Below are 23,871 nucleotides of genomic sequence, written 5' to 3' on the forward strand. Positions count from 1 at the left end.
TCAAAGCTCATTCAATTGGTAAAAAACATGGACAGTTGTTTTCCCCCCATAAATGTATTTATGTCTTATGATCCGCTTTTCGGAAAGTAATTAAGTTTTACAATTTAATAAACATTTTATTCGTATAATTTTAAATTGGCTGTTCATTATAATTACATTGAAATCTATTTCTAATTTTGCTTCAATTCCATTGTTGTTAGGTGAATCTGAAGAAGGATTACTGGGCGGACATTGTGCAGAACTTGAAGCCCTTGTGACCAGATTAGAAGTTGTTACTTCGAAATTGGAAGTAACTCTAAGTGCTCTACAATCATTTTCTTTACCTGCTCTCAATAATTGCCATTTAGGTAAGTGATTTGTGAATTTATTCATTGGTAATTTTTTTCCCCTTACCATCAATACAATTTTGGAAAATCTGTGTAATAGAGCGCTTAGCCATGTTATAGTTCCATTTATTTGAGTTCAAATGTTTTTACATTATAGAATTATCAAGAAATTCTTCACCAATCGCCACAGACTCACAGCTTACAATGAACGCTGTAGCAGGCTACAGGAATTTAATTCAGGGGCCGCTATCAAATTATGTTAAACAGTCCAATCTTATTGGTGGACATGTGGCCGAACATGCTAAACTAGTTGAAGATGCCTTTAAGTAAGTAACTAAAATATATTAGTTAAATTAGTTAGTTAATTTTGTTAACTTTGATCTAAAAATGATTTTCGTTGAGAAATGGTAAAAAATTTGTTTACATTGTTATTATTAAAAATCATATAAAATACCCAAAACATAAGATCTGGAATTGCATCGTATCAACATATTCTCTTTTCTGATTTGTTTTTTTTTTTAATTCTTGCTACAATATTCATATAAGTTTATACATTCATGTTTTTATATGAATTTCTAGGAAAATTTATTTTTAAGCATTCTGGGAAGGGACTGATTTCTCTCTCTAAAAAGTCATTTCGTAGTGAAATGCAGTTTTAAAATGTAGATAATGTTAGTAATAATTAAATATTTTTTGAAATTAAAAAAATATAGCAGTTGTAAGTCGTGGAAATACTCAAAACAAATGTTTTAATTCATATTTCTAATATTTTTGCGGGCTTTTGTTTTTAGTGTTCAGTCAAGTTATGTAGAAATGGCTAGCTGTCGTGCTGATCCTGGACAAAGTGAACAGGTGAATCTACTAGGACCTACCTCAGCTAAGATAATGGCTATACAAGAATTTAGAGAGAAAAATAGATCTTCTACATATTTTAATCATTTGTCAGCAGTTAGCGAAAGCATACCAGCGTTAGGATGGGTCACCATTGTTAGTAATAACATTTAAATACTTATTTATTTATTTTACAAACCAATGATTATAAATAAAAACACTTTTAAATTTTCTACTAATTTTTAAGACGGGTTAAACATGAATTCAAACAAACATACCCCTATCTCTTATTCACTCTATAGTTTCTCACTTTACAAAAATGTTGAAGGTCTCCTCATATCGCGCTTTAAAAAATTTCTATTTTTATTTCAACTACAATGTAACTGTTTATTTTGCGAAAGCCTGAAATAACCCACTGCAAACATAAAACTAGTTCTGTTCAAACTTTCACAATCCTTAGCCACTATTTACTTCAGTAAATCATTTCAGTTCTTCTAAACACCACAATCATTTGGCGAACTACTTGTCTGATGCACCGATTTCTAGTTAATCTCCAATCAAGACCATTCTGCCATTATTTTTTTTAAAAATTTTCTCATATATTTAAGAACTGTTGTAAATTTTTCAAAAACAAACAAAGATGAGGTCATCAATTATCAAAAAGAAGTTATTGTATTTACTAATTAGTACTTTTTTGTATTTTGTAGAAACCAGCTCCTGCGCCATATATCAAGGAAATGAGTGATGCTGGGCAATTCTACACGAATAGGGTTTTAAAAGACTGGAAGGAAAAGTGAGAATTTTGTTTTAATCTTATATTTATTTAAATAGATAATAACTTATGGAACGGAAGAAACTATTACACAGTTAATAAGCAGACGATTAAAATACCAATGTACCAAGCACAAACCTTAATGATAGATATGCTAGTGCAAGTTCTCAAAAAATCCAAGCAATCCATTTTAAAATTCTACGTTTAATTCGATGTACTAAATTAGTGTTCTTGTTTACAAAATTTGTTTGCAATTTCCAAAGTTGTAGTAACGCTTGGACTATTTTAAGAACTTTCTCAAGTTGGGTTAGAAGTTTGTCGGAAATGAATTCGAAATGAATTACTTCTTTAGTTTTTAGAAAATGACATAGACTTTTACTGTGTTCTAATCGTAAATGATTGCTTCAGCTTTTGGTTAAGAACCGGTTCTCCTCTTTTAAGTATAAACGTGTGATATTGCTGTGCATTTATTACAGGCAGAACATACATATTGAGCGATTTCGAACATTGATCATTCATTCTATAATGTCACCAATTTCATTAAAAATTTATATTTTTTTTTTTTTTTTTTTTTTTTTTGCGCATCAACAGCTGAGGTCATTAGCGCCCGGAGCTTTTTCCAGTGCACTGCCGGCCTCCGGACAGTGTTCTCTCGTTACAGACAAAAATTTATAAATTGACGAAGTGAAGAATTGAATTTGGAAGTTTTCTGATAACGCAATGTTTATATGAACATTGGTGAACGTTTGAACAACATATAAACAGCTAATTATTGGGTTGTCCGGAAAATAATGCAGGATTTTATGTTTTCTTTAAAAAACTCCTCCAAATAGTAAATTGGTTATGTTTTTTTGGACTTTTGACTTTTATAAATGTAAGCACTTATTAATCCTCTTTCAAAAAAAAATGTTTGTTTACCTCTATAACATTTTGCTACTTAGAATTAATTCAGTTTTTACTAAGATGTCGAAGCGTGATTTTCGCATAATTTGGTTTTACGAGTTCAAACTCGGCCGGAACGGGGCCCAAACGGCCAGAAGTATCAACGATGTATGGGGCGAAGGCAGTATAAGTGAGTGCACTGTTCAACGGTAGTTCCAGAGAATTCGAGAGGGATACTTGAGCCTTGAAGACAAAGAAGGCCGTGGGAGAAGTTCTGCCTTTGATGACGATGTTCTCCGAGCTTATGTGGAAGAAAATCCCAGAACAACTGTTCGAGAACTGGTAAGGAATCTCGGCAAATCAACCGTCGATGACCATCTCAAGGTGATTGGGAAGGTGAAAAAACTAGAAAGTTGGGTTCCTCACACATTAAACGACCGCCAAAAAGATCAGCGGAATGAAATTTGAGCTGCACTTCTTTGCCGAAAGAACAGCGATCCTTTTCTGTCCAGAATTGTGACTTGCGATGAAAAGTGGATCCTCTACGACAACACCAGACGCTCTGAACAGTGACTTGACAAAGGAGAAGCAACACGACTTTTCCTAAGCCTCCAAATCATCAAAAAAAGGTGATGGTTACTGTTTGGTGGGCTTCATTTGGTCTGATTCATTACAGTTTCTTGAATCCTGGCGAAACCACCAATGCTGAATCGTATAGTAACCAAATTGACGTAATGCATCAGAAATTGGCAATAATGAAGCTATCTTTAGTCAATCGAAAGGGGCCCATTGTGTTGCATGACAACGCTCGGCCACATATCTCACGTTTGACTTCCCGAAAATTGTTGGAGCTTGGCTATGAGACTCTGCCACCACACCCGCCCTACTCAACGGACCTCTCGCCTACTGATTACCATTTTTTTTTTTAGACACCTGGACCGCTATTTACAAAATAAAAAATTTATTGACCAAAGAACATTAGAAAATGCGTTTTCTGGACTTATAAATTCTAAGGATTCCAAATTCTATACAGAGAGTATGGAAAAGTTACTCATAGGTTGGCAGAAATGTATAAAAAAGTAATGGAGACTATTTTGATTACTAAAAACAGTTATAAATCATTAATTTTTATTTTTTCTTTTAAAACCATAATCTTGCATTATTTTCCGGACAATACCTCGTGCCGATCCCGTTGGACCTTAGAACTGCGCGTGAGATTTCCTTATCGTCTTGCTCGTTTTAACCCATAGTTCTGGGCTGGAGGTTAATTTGTGTTAACAAAATTGTCTAGTTTATTTAAACTTTATATTTCAATTCATCTTATAGTTTTATTAGAAACATTTCAACATTGTTCAATTAAGAGTTGGTTGAGTTTAAAAATTGAATTCGTGCTCTACGTCTGGAATAGATGATGAATCGAGTCTGTAAGACTAGAATGAATACTGCAAGATCTCTTCATATATTTACGTGTAATGGTAGTAAATGTGTGCAAAGCGTAAGAGGAGTGTAAATATTTTAGTAGAAGGGTTGCTGTAATAGTTGAGAGAAATGTTCTGAAGTTATGTGAAATGTTTGACAGAGATAAGAAGCACGTTGAATGGGTGAAAGCATGGTTAGAAACTTTGGCTGAACTGTACAAGTATGTGAAAGAGACGCACACCACTGGTTTGGTGTGGGCTGCGTGCAAAGGCGGAGTTGCTCCTCCGCCTCCACCTCCCCTGGCAGGTATGCCGTCACCTCCTCCAATAGGCGATCTTTCCTTGCAAGCGGACGCAAACGACAGGACGGCTCTTTTTGCGGAAATTAATCAAGGAGAAGGCATCACACGCAGTTAGTAAAGTTGTTCATTTTTTTTCTATTAAATAATGAATGATGTATATCTGATTTCAACTTATTTTCGTTTTTTACAATTAATGTACATTTCGTCTGGTAATGTAATGTAATTTTCTATTTTGAGAGTTCAAAATATAAGTAGAATAAATAAATATTTAGACAATTTACTATATATTTTGATAAGTTATCAGTGTTGTCTTTACCACATGATATGTAAGTTATATATCTTTCTATATCATTTGTTTATTAAAAAAAAAAAAAGTCAAAATGTTATATGTTACGAATCACAGTGCTTTTAGTTAATTAATACCACAAAGTCTAATATTATTTCATCCACTTCTGCTCTAATTTATTCATTTTTTCAACTCCCAGATTTAAAGAAGGTAACATCGGAAATGCAGACACACAAAAATCCTGGTTTAAGAACAGGTCCTGCACCATTTAAACCTACAACTGTCAGTTCATCCTTTAAACATAATTTACCCGGCGCACCAAAACCTGCACTTACTAAGCCTCCAGTTTTTACAAGAGATGGTAAAAAATGGCTAGTGGTGAGTTGACACTTTTTTTTTTTGTATTATAGCGTTGTGCAGATGAAATATGCTGTCTCTTTAAAACTAAGAGCCTAGTGAACTAGGTTTGCATGCAAGTGATGATAACTTTATTTGATATTAAAATTTCCTCAATTTACAGCATTCTTGTTTTCACCTATCTTAAATTTAGAATATCCCTCTACTTAGAAGTCCTTATTAAATTAAGTGATCACAGTCTTTAACGTGAATGTATCTCGTTTCAAAAAACAAAAAAAATCTTTCGATCAATTTTCAAAAAACAGTAACACGAGGTACTTAATTTAATCAGGCTGAGAAAGTCACGAACTTTTAGCTTACTGTTTGATATTTGTAAATATTGTTATTATTTATAAATATTTGTAAATAGTGAATTTCTCTTAAGCCTAAGAATTTTTTAAATTCTTTTGGAAACATTTTTACTTGTGGTTTTCCATATTTCTTCCACTACCTCTTCTGATAAAAAGATTTTAGCCGGAATCAATTTAGTGGAAGTCTTGGTTTTTATTACTGCGTTTCAGTTTTTTCGCAATTCTTTCAGAAAAAGGCTAAAACGATTTTTTTTAACTATTTTCTTATTTACATACCTACCACTTCTGGTTTTAACACTAGAAAAGTGCTCTTTGAATTCTGAAGACTTTAGCGTACTTCTGAAGACTGTCCCTAAAGAACAGAATAATTTTGGTATAATGCACGGTTTCACCCCTTATGGGAATATATTTAGGCTTTATTTTATAATTTTTTTAAGCGGTTTAGTTTCTTCTCTTATATCTATATAATAAGTCATTTCTAAAAATAACAAAACGTCAAGTAAAGTCAATCTTAATTGAATATTGGTCGATTTTGGTTGGATCGCGTCGCCAATCACTCCACCCTAGTGCGACTCTGCAGTCAATACTCTCAGTATTATTTTCTTTTAATTTCTTCAAATCCCCTTTTTCTGTAGAAATACCAGTTATATTTACCACGATTTTCTCTTGAACACAGGAAAATCAAATAGGAAATCATGGACTGATCATTGAAGGAGCCGATATGAACAACGTTGTTTATATGTACGGCTGTCAAGATTCAACCTTAACTGTGAAGGGCAAAGTTAATTCAGTATTTTTGGATTCTTGTCGTAAAACGTCTGTTCTTGTCGATTCTCTCGTATCTTCAATTGAATTCGTCAACTGTCAATCTGTTCAGATGCAGGTAATACTTATTTTTTTGTGTGCTGAGGCATTCTTAAAAGTCTTGCAATCTTCAACTTTAACATAAAAAAAAAAGTATTTCTTTCTTCTAATTAATAAAAATATTATTCCAAATGTTTGTAGGTTTTAGGGAAAGTGCCAACAATAACAATAGACAAAACTGACGGATGTCAAATGTATCTCAGCAAGGATTCAATGGACGTTGAAATAGTTAGTTCTAAATCATCTGAGATGAATGTACTCATCCCCAAAGCCAATGGCGAATATGTAAGTATACTTTATTTACATAATCAAAATTGTATTAATGAATGTTATATCTTTCATTTTATCCATCGTAAACGATTATTGTTTATTGTATTAATAGCCCGTTTATAGTATTAGGGATACAACGGCGGATAAAATCTAAGTTATCAAATTAATAAATAGCAAATTATTTACAGAATTACCATATTAATATTACAGACTATTTTTTTTCTAACCCCATTAGTAAAAGATACGATATATGTTATCTAAGGGTGTAATATCATCTTTATTTCTAGTACTAGTACATTTCATTACCCTGTTGATAATAAGAAATTGCATTAATCTCAAAGATAGATTTAATACAGTTTCATAATTATTTACTCTTATTTAACATTATATTTTTATTTTTTAGACTGAGCTGCCAATAGCTGAACAATTTAAAACACTTGTAAGCGGTAAGGGATTAGTAACAACCCCAGTTGAAAGTAAAGGCTAAATATATTTGATTTATTTAAATAACTTATATAATTACAAAAATAATGGGCGACAAATTTGTAAATGCGTTAATCATAAGTTACTTAATTTGAAATGAAGCAACCATACTCCTTTTAGTTTTATCAGTTTAACTATTGAAACGCATGTCACACAATTTTCCTAAATATCTTTTAAATTATTGTGTTTTATCATTTGCTTTCCTCTTTGTTGTCTGTGATATCCAGATTTTTAAAAAACTTTTACAGTCAGAAAAACAAATTAAGAAACAAAAATAGAAACGTGTGTTTTTTAAATATTTAGTCATCATGATGTAAAAAATTGGTTGTATTGACTCGAATATTGGGTTCATTTATAAATTTTTGATATAAACAAATCAATAAAAATCATACATTTAGAGATTTCATTTTAAATCCGTAATCAAAATAACAATCTATTTGAAAATGAAAATCAAGACGAAAAAGTATAAGATAAAACGTTTTTATACAATTGACGGGGCGCGTTCTAAATACTACTAGGGAAATTTTGACCAAGTTCGTTGATAAATTCTTTTTAGCTGCATTCATCGTGAAAAGGCCTTAAAAAAATTTAAGTATGTAACCTTTTCATTCTTATTAATAACAAAAATATTGTTATTGTAATAATAAAATAAATAATTAATTTAGTAAGAGTTGCATGTTTTTAGATATACTAATACTAAACAAAAAAAATTAAGTTTTTTAAATAATAATTTTTCAAATTTTAATTATTTATTAGGAAAATATGAAGCTTTTCATAAACTTTTTGGTTAAGGCTGAAATTAATAATTATTATTAACAAGATAAAAAAAATTAGTAATATCGCTCAAACAGATGATGATTATAGTGGTATATTTGATATTAACATATTAATTACTCTCCTTACTTATTTTGTAATTTATTACATGCAGTTGTATTTATTATATACTTTTAAATTCTCTTGTATTGTAATTTTTATTGTAATTAACGAACACGTATATATATATTAAAATATATATAAATATGGGGATTGATGTTTTTCCTTATACATTTTTGACACCTTCTAAAAAAACTTAATCTTCCTCGGCTGAATAAATAATCGATAAATTGGGAAAAATTCCCACAATGATGGGAAACATATTTGGAGATGCTTTGGTTTCTATGTAATAATGGTTTCCAAACACGATTGGACAGCCCCAAGGTATGGTGATACTAACATTTGTCTTACTACAGCCGTAAGAAATTGAATTTAAATGAACTTAAATTGCGCACCTTCTTATTAGATTAAAAAAAAAAAAGAAAAATGTTCAAAAACTATGATGTCATTTTATTCTATCTAGTCCACAATAAAGATCGGAATTCATGGAAAGCCCATTGGTAACAAATTCGTGATTATCAGTACTTTTCGTAAGTCCCAAAAAAAAACCAACATCGACCTTTTTTTATCAAATTACTCTTCTTGAGCCAACCACAAATTGAGTGAAAAGATGGATTTTTTAATTAGTTAATTCTTGGTCTTGGCCCAACTAAGTACAGAAATCCGAAGACCAGGAGGTTTACCTTACCGGACTTGGCATGTCATTATCAAAATTGTATCCACTTCTCATTGCTTATCACCCCTTTTCCATTGACCTTACGTTCCGAAGCTTTTAATTTACTTTACTATTAGTGATCCAGTTTCAAGTGTAGGGTAGTTCTTTAGCCATCCACAACATACCATCATCTATGCTCCATTTGAAAAAAAGAAACATTTTTCACGGTTCACCATTTTAAGATTATATACATGAGAAATTTAAGCACAAGAAGTAAACAGTAAATGGCCAGTTGATAGAGAAAAGCAAAAACTTAAATTAAGGTAATAGGAGTTAATTGAGTCGTTAAATAACAGGTTCAATCATTTAAAAACCTAGGAGCACAAATTAATCATAACATCTATAACCAGCTTGTTGATATTACTGACAAATGAAGTTATGGCAAGCTTGCATTGACTTGAAGCAAGATGTTAAAGTAAACCTGCTGCGAAGGTTGGAAAGGGCCATTAGATAGGTAAGTTCCATGAAAGGGATAGGAATTTAATTTTATTGATTTTTATTTTTTGATGGTCATTATTAAAGCTCTAGCGTATTATGCTAGAAAATTTTAGGCAATTCATTAAATTTTCATTATCACCGGTTTATACAGTAACTTATGCGCAATTAAATAGCATTTTTAAAAAAGGAAGTTGAAAAAAAACGAAAATTTGATTAATTTTATTAATATTTCATCCATAATAGAAAAAAAACATAATATGTCGTATAAAATTTTGAGAAGGTTCAAAATAAGAAATAAATAAATCTTAAAGGTTATGTTTAAATAATGTTTTTTTTTTGTTCTTATTCTTATAAATATATACAAATTCCATTTCAATAAACAAAAATACGATATTTACAAAATTAAACAAAAAAAAAAAAGAGAGAAGCAAAGTTGTAGAAAGGACAGCGAAAAAAAAAGTAGCAATAAATAAGCAGTAAAGTACAAGCAATTTTCTGTCCTAAATACAAATCTAAGCTTCTACAAATATTGTACATTCCTTAATCTCGAGATTTATCGTAAAACTATAAAAAGAAATATACACAAAAGGAATTTACACATTTTTAGAAAAAAAAAACTAAACTTATATGAGCGTCCTTCAGACTTGAGAGAAACTAAAATTATACCCTTGTACTGGAAGAAATAACAAAATTCTTCGAATTAATAGTTATACTTCGTGTGACCAAAAGCTGTTCCTAACTAAGATACGGAATTCAATGAAAGGTATTCACAGATTCGAAATGAAAAACAATTTAGTCTCTCTGTAGACAAACAGAACAATGAATATTTTTGAATTGTAATAATTCATTTTTAATATAACGTTTTGTTTATGTTTAACCCAATTTTCATTGATCACATCAGTCTCTGGCCAAGACATTCTCTGGAACTTGAATATCACCCTGGATATATCATCCTGTACAGTCCCATTCATCGCTGGAATCTCTACATTCTATATATCCATTACAGAGTCTGGCTGGCGGAAGGCATTCACCAAGAGGACAACGATGTCCGTGGCAAGGTGGTGGACCATAAGCTGGTTCATCTCTTCTCATTACTTCATTCACCCAAAAAAGGTAGTTGACCACTTTAGTATACACTCCAGGTCTATTAGCTCTGGCACATCCATATCCATTACTTGTCACACCTGTAAGCGTCCATCTGCCGTCGCTTTCCTTAAAATAAAATTTGGTTACATTTCATAACTTTGGTTTGGATAGAAGTAACACGCAAAAAGATGAAGGAAAAGTTGACATATCATCCTACTAGTGATTTCTGATTAATTTTCAATAAAATTGAAGTAACATTATCTTATAAAGGAATGTGTAAGTTCATGTACCACCATTTTATAAGATAGATATTTACAGTAAATACGCAACATTATATTAGATATTCATCTAGTTCTTACTTGAGAGAATATTTGTTTTATTTTATTATTAATAACTTTAGTGTCTTCCAATATTCCATAGCGTTGAAAATGATCATCGTTCACGAATTATCTAACAGTTTTTATTTAATTTACTAAAATGTAAAGGCCAAAATTTTGTTTAAATTGGAGTTACTATATCGGAGAAATGGATGCAATTTTATTCAGTAGCATGATTATTTAGAAGAGCAGACCGGCAATGAGAAAATTAGGGGAATCTGCGGTTAGACGTGTAATCTTTTTGAATAAGAGGGCTTCGCTACTTTAATTTTTTTTTTTCTAGAAACTTGCCCTCAAAATATGCAAAAGTGTATTAGCTCACGAAGTCTAAGTGAAATGCGAATGAGTATAACATAGTGAAGATAATATCAACTACATAATAATGGTGTAAAGTCTACACTGTAGTCTTTAAATTGAGATATTTAATTTTATACATTTAAATTTGATTAATTTTTAAATGAAACTGAATCTCATTTTATGTACAGTAGTAGCGCCTGAGCGTTATGTTTTTAAGCTGAAAAGTTGCAGAAAATCAATTTCAATATCTGAGCGTTTTATTTCTGAGTTTTTTATGTTAATTTTTAGTTTTAGGTCATTTAGCTTTTAAACTGTTTTAAGACAGCACGCAGAAAATTACCTGACACATTAGTGGCCCACCAGAGTCGCCAAGACACGCATCTCTTCCACCTCTTTCATAGCCTGCGCAGAACATATTGTCTGTAACTTTATACAAAGGCAAGAATAGTGTTCTCTTTCGGCATTCTCCAGTAGATATAATGGGTAACTGTACTTCTTGTAGAGTGTCCGCTAAATGAGGAAGAAAAATCACAGTAAATGTTAATGCAAACAAAAATCTTTCAAAATTTTTACAAAATACTTTTTTTAAAGGAATATACGAGGGTCGTTTGAAAAGTCCGTGCAAAGTAAGAGAAATAGCACCACTGGCGCGTATCGAGGTTATGTTTAGTTAGTAGCATCTCTTGGAAGAACACACACCAAGTTTCAGCCAGATCGGTCTATTTCTTTGTGTTTGGCATTCGTTTGAATCGAGGAAGTCGAGTGATTTTCAAAAAATGGACGAAAAAGAATTTCGTGTGTTGATTAAACACTACTTTATGAAAGGCAAAACGCCTCAGGAGACTAAAGAGAAGCTTGATAAACATTATGGTGACTCTGCACCTTCGATTAGAACAGTTTATAAGTGGTTTCAAAATTTTCGGAGTGGCCATATGGGCACAAGTGACGCTGAACGTTCTGGACGCCCTGTTGAGGTTACTACTCCAGAAATCATTGATAAAATCCATGATATGGTGATGGATGACAGAAGAGTGAAGATGCGTGAGATTGCTAGTGCTGTGGGCATCTCGAATGAACGGGTACATAATATTTTGCATCAACATTTGGACATGACAAAGCTATCCACAAGATGGGTGCCGCGATTGCTCACGCTTGACCAAAAACGAAATCGTGTGAAGTGTTGCAAGGACGGTTTGCAGCTGTTCCAGAAGAATCCGCAGGACTTTAAGCGTCGTTTCGTCACTGTGGATGAAACATGGATACATCACTACACTCCTGAGACCAAAGAACAATCCAAACAATGGGTTACCAAGGGGGAATCTGCGCCAAAAAAGGCGAAGACCGTTCCTTCGGCCGAAAAGATTATGGCGACTGTCTTTTGGGATTCGCAAGGAATAATCCTCATCGACTATCTGGAAAAGGGAAAAACTATTACAGGTGCATATTATTCATCGTTATTGGACCGTTTGAAAACCGAGCTGCAAGTAAAACGCCCACGATTGGCCCACAAAAAAGTCCTTTTCCATCACGACAACGCACCAGCAGTTGTGGTCGCAAAATTAATGGAAATAGGGTTCCAACTTGTTTCACATCCCCCCTATTCTCCAGACTTGGCTCCCTCGGACTACTATTTGTTCCCCAATATGAAGAAATGGCTGGCGGGAAAAAGATTTTATTCGAACTAGGAGGTGATTGCAGAAACGAATGGCTATTTTTCAGACTTGGACAAATCCTATTATTCGGAAGGGATCAACAAACTAAAGCAGCGTTGGACGAAGTGTATAAGCCTAAAAGGAGACTATGTTGAAAAATAAAAAAGGTTTACCCCAAAAAATTAAGTAGTTTTTATTTTTGCACGGACTTTTCAAACGACCCTCGTATTTATTTAAAAAGGATAACTTAACAATGGGTGATTTGTAAACAAGACCAATAATATAATAAATAAATAAATATAAAAAAAAAGGATGACTTACGAAAAACTCGACCTATTTCGAATAATTGTCCCCAACCAACCACTGTACACATAGTTCCATCTTTAAGTACTTGTGTGGGTTGGGGTAAACATATTGGGCGGACAAAAGAGCTAAGTATAACTGGTTCGTGTAAACGTAACAGCGAGATGTCATTCACAAATCCTACGTCCTCATATTCTGGATGGAGCACTATTGATGAGATTGGTCGTAGTTGTTCATAAGGAGCTGGAGGAGTACCTCGTCGCAAGGCGCCCAGTCTTGCTACCCAGTAATCATCCTGAGCGCTAAACAAAGAAACGCCATATTAAAACTAAAACTATCACTAGTAGTCAGAAAAAAAAAATAGAATACTTAAAAAATTATATCCTAGATCAATGATGACGAACCTATGACCCGCGGGCCAGACACTGACCCGCGCAAGCTTTTTTACTGACCCACAATTGCTATGCAACCATTTGTTTTTTTTAAAGCGGGTTGATTTAGATTTTCTAATTGTGTCGATAATTTATATTCTATCTGTATTTTTTTCAATTACGCATTGACACAAAAGCAATTTAAATGCTATTTATAACCTTTAGTTTGATCATTACAGATCTAAAACGCAAATAACAAATGCTTTTGTAGTATTTGAAATAAAGCAAAAGTGTTTACAAAATATCAAATAAAATGTATAATTTTGCTCATATTTTGTTTATTAAAAAAAATCGACAACCCAAAGCAAATAACCATATTTAGATTTTTTCTTCAGATAAAACACACTTTTGTAAGGTTTTGTTCAGTTATGTTTGTGAAAAGAGACTTCCATAGCACTTGTTTCGTCCCGTTTTACCCGTTAAGTCAACTGAATTTTATAGATGTTTAGTTTTGAAAATATTCAGTTTAAAATTTTTTAACTAAAACTCTTGTGCAAATGGGAATTCGTGACCCAAGAACTAAAAACAAAAAACAAAAAATGAACAAAATTTGACCCACGTCTCAAAAAGGTTCGCCATCCCTGCCCTAGATTTATAATTACAGATATATTCCTCTGCTTATTCTGATGGAGAGAAAGAGTTGCTTTTAAAAATGGCCTCATCAATTGTGATGAGAGCTGAGTTTCTGCATGCTAAGGGACAGCATCGAATTGTTTTAAAGAAGTGACTCTTTTTACACTCTGAATTTTTCGTCTCCACGTTTTCATGTCTTAATTAACTATTTTATTATTGTTCATATTTCTTATTATATCTTAATTTAGTTATAATAGTAGGGACCATTCCCTTTGCTGGGCAGCAAATAGTATGCACAGGAGATAGAATTTCACCGTAAATTCACATGCAAGCTATCATTTTAATAATGTAACTTTCGCTTACTGATAGAAACAGTGACCAGCAGAAAGAAGCCAACTATCAGAGATAAGAGTAGCCCCACACTGAAACTCTCCCTCTTTATAGAGCGCCGCCTGCCATGGCCAACTTCCTGGACCGGCGTTTCCACCGCCTACTATTCGTGATCTTCTCTCACTAAAATTAAACGTAAGTATTATTTTAACCTAAAGGTCCTTTTGAATAATATAATGTCGAAGAAGCTGAGTTCGTTCGATGCCCTATTTTCAAGTATAAAGTGTATTATTAGGTGTGAAAACGAATTATTCAATTCATGAAGACCATTGCTGCTATTCTGTAGTTACACATGAAATGACGATATCTCCAAGAATTTGTAAACTTAGTGCCAAATGTCCTTAATTTCATCTATTAAAATAAAATTATGTGTGATATTTTAAGGAAAAACATTCATTTATTTTAATTTAGTAATATATTCTTTAAATTGAAAGCTAGCTTTTGTTAGTTACTAGCTATTGCTTAATATTTGATGCATAAATGTTGGCGTTCTTCAGAGTTTTCGTGATGTCTGCGAATCAGATGGGCATAGTGCAATGCTATGAGCTATGTACATTTGTGGAAGATATAATTCTCCACTAATTACAAAGATCGAGTGCTATGCCTATCTTTTAAATGAGTATTGATTGAATTGTTGAAAATGTATTTAATAAAAAAAGTAGCACAATATTACTTACTTAGCCCAAGGTATTGTCGCTTCAGGTCTTATACCACATTCCAAATCACTACAAGCTACTTGAGCAACCTCTTCCTCTATGCATGTAGTCTTTTGAAAGGAAAATTTATCTCTAAATTGTTAAAATATACAAATGATAATTAATATAGAAATAAATGAATAATGTAAAATATGTGACAAATGTAGAGTAGTACACCAAATCAATAAAAAAATTTAAAAGACTTTCCAGTTGTACCTGGAAGATGATCTTCTGTTGTTGAATGTATCATTGTTGTCATCATTGTATGACAGTTCATAATATATGGGAGTATTTGCGACGTTCCTAGCACTTTCATCTTTCTGTTTGGTAATATTGTTGAAATGTCTGTCCAAAAAAATTATATCTATATTTTATTGAAACACTGTTTGCGCGGAGAAAGTAGAAGAAAAAAATAGATTTCTTATAATATATAATATTATAAATAATAACCAATATGATGTTAAATTCTGCAGAGAAATGTTTAGAAAATAAATAATCACCAACTAAAGTGATTACATCTAATAATAACAATTACGAATTAAACAAATCTTTTTCTTAGTGCAATTGTTACAATTATAGCTGAAAAGTATGCATCAAACCTGGGATTTTTTACCAAATATTTATTTGTAAGAGCTTAAAGTGACAGTAAAGAGATAGGTTAACTCTGGAAATGAGTTTCATGTAAAAAAAATTCCTGTGACACCAAGTTTTTTAATTCTGATCGGTTTTGGACTTACAATTTGTAGAGTATTGTTCATCGTACTCTAGTAAAGATGCTGTATTTCCTTTTCAGATTTCCATCATCTAAAACACCGCGAGGAGATTATACTGTGTGATAAAAACTTAGGAAATAGACTACTTCTCTATTTTAATTGATGAACTAAACTCTAAAAATTCAAATCCATTCAGAACTGTAGAAAAAAAAGCATACTTTGAATGATAAGCTTTCAGATATTATTGAGCATTGCGGATCCAACTATTTAATTAATGTGTTGAACAGGTAGGATCTGCAGTGCTGTACAATAGTGTGTACATGTTGTAAACGTATTAATGGAAGTCAAATTCTCTTAAAAAAACTTGTGAAACTCAACTATCTGAAGAAGGATGAAATCCCAACCGGTCAGAGTGAAAGAACTAAGGCATGCAACAATTGGTCTAATTTAGTGGTAAGAGTTCCATATTCCAACATCGATTTTTGTTTTTATTTACAACAAGAATTAATTTAAGTAATATAAATAAAATTAAAACAACTAAAGTTTTTGCACAATATAACTCAGGCTTAAAAAAAGAAAAAAATAATAATCAAATTTAAATATTATTTTCTGGAATTCCTTATTAAATTATTGTCGTTTCCGAAGTACAAAAATATCCAAGGCAAAAATTAACATTTTAACAATGAAAAGTTTACAATAGGCCTAAATATTATATTAAGCAAACAAACAAGTTGGAATGTTGAAAGAGGTGGGTGGTTGGATCCGCAATTCTGCATAGTTTCGTTAATTTTATCCGTCAAAGCATACTTCATTTCATCTAGAATTAATGAAAAGAAAAAAAGAAAAAGTAAGAAGAAAAGAAACAATTAAAAGAAACATATTAAGGATTAAAGAAAAATAAAGAAGCTTTTTAGAATAAAGTAAAGAAAGTAAGGCGAGCTTGTAGTACTAGTTATTACCCAACAGAAGCATGCAGTTATAGATACACTCAAAAGATTGGTTTAGACTGTATTCCTTCGAGATTAAATTAACATAAGTACTTAATGAAGTTAACATAACACTACCGAGGTACCTTTGTAGCTTTTTTTTTATTGTTCAGAAACATCTGAGGTCTCTAACGCCAGAAATCTCAGTGGATATTCCGTGCAAAATATCAAACTCAATTTCGGGAATTTTATACGATTTGTAGTACTTTTTCTAATCAGTAAGTAAGAGGCTTCTCTCCAAAGTGTCAATTCAGTGTTACTACGGACCTTCTATTAAGAAGGATTAAATTTTTTGCTCAAATTGAGAGATTAAATTTTCTAATTCAAAATTATGACTTTATTAAAAGAATTTGTCCACTTTTATGAGATGTTTTTGAAAATGGTATCTGCGATTCTCATCTAAACTCATCTACATGTTGATTGATAACTTTTTATTGAATCAGTTTCCTAAAAAAAATGGTTTTAAAGCAGCTCTGAAGGAGGAGCAGCGTGTAGATAGGTTTCCCTCTAATTTCTCATTTAGGCGTGAGTTACAGGTTTTCAAACTGTATAATGCTAGGAATCTCATCTAATCTGGAATCGGGGCTTCCATGAGAAAATAAATACGAACGCTATTAGTGCTCCCGAAAACAACTCACATTAGCCCTGTATTGATCTAGAACGCTAAGAAAAAGACGAGCGAGAATTCGACCTCCAGTTCGTTTTCAGATTGCAAGCGCTAAACGTTAGGAATCGTTTGAGAGCAAAAAAACTTGAACAAGAAGGTGGAACCGAGTTTCTAAATTTCATATCTAGCGGTTTCGCGACTAGCTGTATCCTCAATCTCAATCTCAGGCGATCCCCTGTGATTAGGGTTGTGATCTTTCTCATCTTGACTTTCGTTCTGCCAAGGATATAGGTTGAGCGAGATTTGTCAGGTGCTATCAGAAAACCCAGAGTACGCAATTTTTCTGCAGTTTTGTACGAAATTCATCAAAAATTGTGTATGTGTGTGGATATCCGCAGAGGTCAATAAATCGGCTTCTTCTAACTCACTAGGTCACTGCCCCGACGCCTGTGTTTCTCAATCTTAAATCCCCGTTTCCTAAGCTTTGGGTGCGCCTTGAATGTCAGAAAAGATGCCATTTCCTTCGCATGTAACGCCTTTAATGTACAGTTATACCACGAGACTTCGGACAACAAAAATTTTACTAACGAAATGCCTTAAAGAACAGTTGGTGAGGATATTTGTAAACTAGCTCTAATCGTCACTCTAAATCTATTTATTGTAATGTGGTATTGGGTTCTATTACCGGTTTTGGCCATGGATTTTGTAAAATGTGATTTGAGAATTTTTTGTGAAATATGTTAGCTATTTCACCTTCGTCCAGACACTTGATCCGTAGTTTGAAGTAAAGCCTGATAAAATAGGATTTACTTTTTTGACTTTCATCTAAACACATAACTTTAGGACATTAAGCCGCCTATCGTAAGAGCTGTTCCTGTTTACTCGCTTTCAAAGCTTTTTTGATTTATTTAGTGACTTTAGTACCCGTAGAAAGTAGATACAAGAATACCTTTTCCTAGTTCGTACAACATGAAACCGATTCTCAGGTATTTTCTCAGTAACTTTCTATATTAAAAAAAAAATACGTACCGATATGTGAGCGATTTGCAAACTGATTCTCCAAGATCATCGATGCTCCAATCTGTTTTTGATTTTGATATTACATTATCAAAACTCTGCATACACATTTTACCCCATTCTCCTTCTTTTCTAACCATTAGGTATCCTGTAATATAATAGTTGAAGTATCACTGAGTTTCATTGGTATGTGATTTTTTTTCCCGAAAAAAAATAAGTGGATCGTGGTGCACAAAATTGAATCCCGAATGAAGCTCAATAAAAATTAAAAATGAATATCACCTTCAGGATAATAATTCTTGTCATTGGCCATTTCTAATGAAGGTGCAAGCGTTATACAATTTTTTTCATCATCTCCGTAAGGGCAATGCGGGAATCCATCACAAATCTGCGACTGGTCTATGCACATTCTTGAATTTCCGCAAACATATTGTCCAGGTGTACACCAATCTAGAAAACAAAATTATAATAATTAGACAGTTTTACACATAAATTCATTAACAGACAAACTTCTTTTATAAACGATTTTATTCTAAGTGCTATTTTATCAGTTACACAAGTGACCACAAGCTACAATCCATCAGATGTATCATCTTTCTCGCGGTTCCACGTTAGTTGCTGCCAAAGAATTTTAAAAATTAAAAATATACATAGATGAATTATTAAAGTTGAAAAATAGTATGTTGACTCCATTAATAATAATAATAATAATAATATTAATAATAATAGTAATAATATTAATAATAATAATAATATTAGAGGGAAGGGATTAGCTATGAGGTTAGCATACTGGACTCCCACGCGGAGGTCCCGGGTTCGAATCCAGCAGCTGACCCTTAGATTTTCTCTTCCTAGGAGCTTCTTACAGCTCACTGTCCGGTGATGGACAGTGTTGTCTGTAACGAGAGAACACTGTCCGGAGGCCGGCAGTGCACTGGAAAAAGCTCCGGGCGCTAATGACCTCAGCTGTTGATGCGCCAAAAAAAAAAAATTAATAATAATAATAATATTAGGGAAGGGATTAGCTATGAGGTTAGCACACTGGACTCCCACGCGGAGGTCCCGGGTTCGAATCCAGCAGCTGACCCTTAGATTTTCTCTTCCTAGGAGCTTCTTACAGCTCACTGTCCGGTGATGGACAGTGTTGTCTGTAACGAGAGAACACTGTCCGGAGGCAGGCAGTGCACTGAAAAAAGCTCCGGGCGCCAATAACCTTAGATGTTGACGCGCCTTAAATAATAAATAATAATAATAATAATAATACTTTATTTACAAAATAAATAAAAAAGAAATATATAAATAAGTATTTTATGGCATGGATAAATCCATTTGCCGGAAGTTAACTTCTTTATAACTTAAGGTAAATTAAATAGGAGATTACCGCAGTTTTGTTCATCCGAATAGTCCCAACAATCAAAAATACCATCGCATATTTTGCGAGTATGGAATTGATTTTTTAGAAAATCTGCACACGTACAGTTAGTTTCATCTGTTCCATCGTGACAATCCCACAGCTTATTGCAGCGCAAATGTACAGGTATACATTCACCAGATCCGCAAAGCATGCTGTCATTTTGAACACATTCTATGACAAAGATAAATAGAAATTAAAAAAAGTACTCATGGCTTTTGTGATTGTTAATAAGCAGATACTTAACGAAGACATTACCTGGCGATTTAAATAGTGGCATTTCTGTAGAATTTTGTCTTTTTTTACCTTCTTCTGGTGGTATTTTATTAAATGTTTTAGTTAAAATTTTAAAACCACCGTCGTTGCCTGGAAAACTAGTGGCTATTGCTTTGTTAGAGACCTTAACTCCTTTTATATTGTGACTGTGATTAGTAATTGATTCACTTGTTGCAATCTGCAATTTGGCCAATTTATTCAATATATATTGTGTAGCGTTCAGATTAAACGGTGATTTTGGGGTGCTGTTAGCTGGGAAGAGTGTTGGACTGAGATTAAAGTTAATTTTAAGAGGTAAATTATAGGTCTTCTTAAGATCAGTTCTGGATTTATTTTCTTGCCTTTCTGTTCTTGCAGTTGTAGTCAAATTGAAAAATATCTCTTCTAACAATAATTTCATGTCATCATCAATAGGTCTTTGTTTCAAAAAGCGATCTAACGAGCTCCTTTCTTGGCTGGCTTTGTTTACGTCAGGCATTTTTGGTTTACGATTAATGTAAGCATTGTAAGTATTGTTCGAATTACTAACGGATTGCCATTCATTTCTATGAACCGTTGTATCCACAGTATCTGATTTAATCAAAGCAATATCTTTCAAATTTTCCGTAACGTAGGAAGATATTTTATCGTTTGAGTTGTAAATAGGAGGTGGTGTAGGGATCTCTTTCTTTTTGATGAATGGTGGATTCGTCGAGGTAAAATATTTCTGTAATGGAATTGCCACCATTTCAGCTTCTGGGTATTGTAGCTTTCTATTTTGGTCACTCTCTGCCGAAATGTTTAATGCAGTGCCGCTTGTGGTTGTTGCCTGTGTAGGATTCAACACAGAAAGATCCATTTTAACATTTGTACTTTCTGGTGCAACGGGCAATTCATCTTTAGGCCTTGGTCTTAAATTAGGCCTTACTCCAACGTTAGATCTTACCGGCAGAAGTGTCACAACAGTTGTTCTCTTGCCTTCTATTAAATCTGGTTTTACTGTTTGTGTTTTCAGGAGGGTGTCTAAATCATGAAACTGTTTCAAAATTGACAATTCTGGCATACTTTTCTGTTCATTAATTAAGTCTTCACGAAAGACTACTTTCGGACGGGGAGTTGTGGTCGTATTTTTTACGTTATCAATGGGTATTTGGGTGGTATCCTCTTGGTTTTCTAAAGGAATCGGTCTTGTCTTCATACGTGCTACATTTTCACCAATTGTTACATTTACATCGCTGTAACTATCTAATACCACTTCTGCCTCACCTATACCATAGTCAAAATCGATTTTCTCATTGAAATTTCTTTTACTCTGTAAAATTTCTGGAATTAATGGCTTCCAAGGTTCATCAGAATAATGGGCATTTGTAATTTTTGGCATAGGGCTTGTGATTGCATCATCTTGATCTATTTGTACAGCTGGATGGGATTTAGTGGTTGTTGATGAATCTTTACTTAACTGTAAATAATGTTTTAATATTGGACTGTGTTTCATAGATAATAACATGCTTCCTTTATTTATCTGCATTTCTGTCGTTGGCTTGTCCGAAGTCGTTGTAGATTTGATAGTGGCATTTGTAATTCGTTTACTTGGTACAACCAATGATGGGTTTCTCAACAAATCATCTTCTTTAGCAGATACTTTCTTTGTTTTTACCTTATCGCCGCTTGTCACTAAATACGAACCCTGTATCATCTGACTAGGCAGCGTTTTGATAATTGCTTTTTCACTGCTATTATTTGTTGATATTTCTGGTGAACTTCCATTAAGATTAGCGAGATCTGATTTTTCTATTTTCTTTCTTTCTAAGCTAATAATTTTTGTTGAATTTTCTTGATAATCTTGGTCAGGAATATATCTAAGTGGAAAATCTTCTTTTGCAGTATATTTTGGATCTTCAATGAATCCTAAAAGAACAAAAATGAAAAAATATATTTTAATAATATATTAAGAATTATGAACTAAATCAGTTTTGAAAAGTGTTGGAATTGAAATATTCATTAGAAAAAACATGCTTACTTTTAATTAGAATTTCTTTTGGATCAATTTTAAGTGTGTTCATGATACTTAAGGGGGAAGATGCTTCTTGAATTATCACAGTTTTCAATATATCTTCAATACTGGATATAGGCCTAAAAGAAGAACATGTTCGTTATTAAAGAAGTAGGTATTACTAGACAACTTCCACTGCCTGCTTGTGTTTTTGATCTAAATTTTTTTGGGTAGATGATTAACATTTCAGAGTTAATCTAGGATGATATTGAGCGTTGTTGCAATAACTTTAACCGCTAGTCGATTCTAATACTTTTAGATTAACATTAAAATTCGTAACGACAATTTAGAATTAGGCTTAAATTAAATAAGATAACTAAAAGAAAGTCACAGGATCCCAAAATCCTTAAAAAATAAATTGTCTGGATAAATAGTGTAGTTAAAAATTATACAATTAGCTTTCTCATATCAGAAAATCTTTGATGACAATTCGAGAAAATCGCAAAAACTGGAGAAAAAAAAGTCCGAAGCGCAATAATATTGCAACAGAATCCACAAGCTAATGTCCCAGGACCTCCCAAGTATACAACGCACTATAGAAACCTTATAGCATAGAGATATTTTTTAAATACCTAAACAAGGTATTACTTAAATTTTTTTAAAAAAATGTTTCAATATAATTTTTTATGCTATTTTTAGAAACCAATCTCTAAATTTTTTAATGTATTTTTATTTTGTACTACTAATTTATTTTTATTTTTTTACTGAGCATATTCTTTTTGAAATTTTAAAAATCATTTGAAAATGACAGTCGTAATAACGTTACGACCTACATAATATGACCAGCATTGCTTAGTTTAGACTACACTTAAACGTTGTCTGGGTACAACAAATTATATATATATATATAAAAAAACAACAGTGTGTGTTACTCTCAACATCAAACTAACAATATACTAACAACAAGCCCCTATATACAGGTTGCATAGTGGTTGTCTAATGTAGAATGTAATTAAACTATGACGTGATAAAATTAAATAAATATTGTATTAATGGATCATTACTCACTTGGGTATTTTCCTTCTATCCAGGATAATTCTGAAAAAAACTATTAAACTTCCGTTAGCAAAACTGGTGATAAATAATTGGTGAAGCGAAGGACCTAACAGACTTTTTGAATATACAGCTTCCAACTGAAACAAGTATATATATATTTTTTTTTGTTATATAAAAATTTGTATAATACAAGCAAAGGGTTATTAACACTTACCAACGTTTGATATTTGCGAGTCTTTTCTAAAAAGAAATGTGTTGTTTTATTAGCTAGGTTATTGTTGTATCTGTCGCCAGTCACCCGCATACTGCCGTCAAATATTAGATAAGCTATAAAGGTTTTTTTGTGGTCATTATTTATATTTAATTTAAAAAAGGCTGTTACACAAAAATTATTCAAGTGAGTAACTTACATTGAGTGGGCTCCAGTCTTAATGCTACAAAAATAAAATGAAGCGGAAAATTTATATAAGTTTTTACATAGAAATATAAAACTGAATAAAGAAGATTGGAATATTTTTAAACTAACTCACCTCCCATATACAGTGCAAGACCTGCAACTGCTAACACTCCAAGTATAACAAGGAAGAGTATGAGAATCGTTAATACAGTGCACCAGGGATTATGGGACGGAACAGTTTGTGGGTCCCAAAGTACCCAAGACGAACTACTCCTGGTAGTAGATCCTAACTGTTTGCCATATCGACTGATACCGCTCTGAAACATATAATAAATAAAATATACACATTATTTTCAATATCTAGTTTCTGATTATTTCAACATATTGCCTAATTCTACTTCAATTAATGTCATAGTAATTCTACATACAAAGCTTGGAAAAGTTATTAATGTTTAACCAGATGCT

The 23,871-nt window shown here is 32.5% G+C and overlaps 2 protein-coding genes across 4 annotated transcripts in view; one reads left to right on the forward strand and one right to left on the reverse strand.

Annotated features, from left to right (window-relative positions):
- The window catches only part of capt (adenylyl cyclase-associated protein 1), a 28,131-nt gene extending 19,964 nt beyond the window's left edge, over positions 1-8,167 (forward strand). For both annotated transcript variants that reach the window (XM_074137546.1, XM_074137545.1), the window contains 9 exons: positions 201-347; positions 484-652; positions 1,118-1,313; positions 1,865-1,950; positions 4,391-4,641; positions 5,017-5,195; positions 6,201-6,407; positions 6,530-6,673; positions 7,062-8,167. In XM_074137546.1, coding sequence (XP_073993647.1) covers positions 531-652; positions 1,118-1,313; positions 1,865-1,950; positions 4,391-4,641; positions 5,017-5,195; positions 6,201-6,407; positions 6,530-6,673; positions 7,062-7,145 — 1,269 coding nt within the window. In that variant the 5' untranslated portion in view covers positions 201-347; positions 484-530 and the 3' untranslated portion in view covers positions 7,146-8,167. The remainder of the gene's footprint in view (positions 1-200; positions 348-483; positions 653-1,117; positions 1,314-1,864; positions 1,951-4,390; positions 4,642-5,016; positions 5,196-6,200; positions 6,408-6,529; positions 6,674-7,061) is intronic.
- A 1,240-nt stretch (positions 8,168-9,407) lies between these two features.
- The window catches only part of LOC141458935 (uncharacterized), a 52,988-nt gene continuing 38,524 nt past the window's right edge, over positions 9,408-23,871 (reverse strand). Inside the window, exons 2-16 of one of the 2 annotated variants that reach the window (XM_074137524.1) lie at positions 23,540-23,723; positions 23,420-23,443; positions 23,224-23,336; positions 23,022-23,146; positions 21,981-22,093; positions 19,964-21,868; positions 19,676-19,879; positions 18,577-18,744; positions 18,307-18,442; positions 15,188-15,316; positions 14,954-15,064; positions 14,250-14,399; positions 12,901-13,184; positions 11,268-11,437; positions 9,408-10,379 (exon numbers count right to left, since the gene is read on the reverse strand). In XM_074137524.1, the coding sequence (XP_073993625.1) occupies positions 10,116-10,379; positions 11,268-11,437; positions 12,901-13,184; positions 14,250-14,399; positions 14,954-15,064; positions 15,188-15,316; positions 18,307-18,442; positions 18,577-18,744; positions 19,676-19,879; positions 19,964-21,868; positions 21,981-22,093; positions 23,022-23,146; positions 23,224-23,336; positions 23,420-23,443; positions 23,540-23,723 (4,080 nt within the window). In that variant the 3' untranslated portion in view covers positions 9,408-10,115. The remainder of the gene's footprint in view (positions 10,380-11,267; positions 11,438-12,900; positions 13,185-14,249; positions 14,400-14,953; positions 15,065-15,187; positions 15,317-18,306; positions 18,443-18,576; positions 18,745-19,675; positions 19,880-19,963; positions 21,869-21,980; positions 22,094-23,021; positions 23,147-23,223; positions 23,337-23,419; positions 23,444-23,539; positions 23,724-23,871) is intronic. The other variant, XM_074137523.1, reaches the window with a different exon arrangement.

This window comes from Rhodnius prolixus, unplaced genomic scaffold (assembly GCF_049639745.1).
Source record: "Rhodnius prolixus isolate KJV_2025 unplaced genomic scaffold, Rpr scaffold_5, whole genome shotgun sequence".
Taxonomy (NCBI): domain Eukaryota; kingdom Metazoa; phylum Arthropoda; class Insecta; order Hemiptera; family Reduviidae; genus Rhodnius; species Rhodnius prolixus.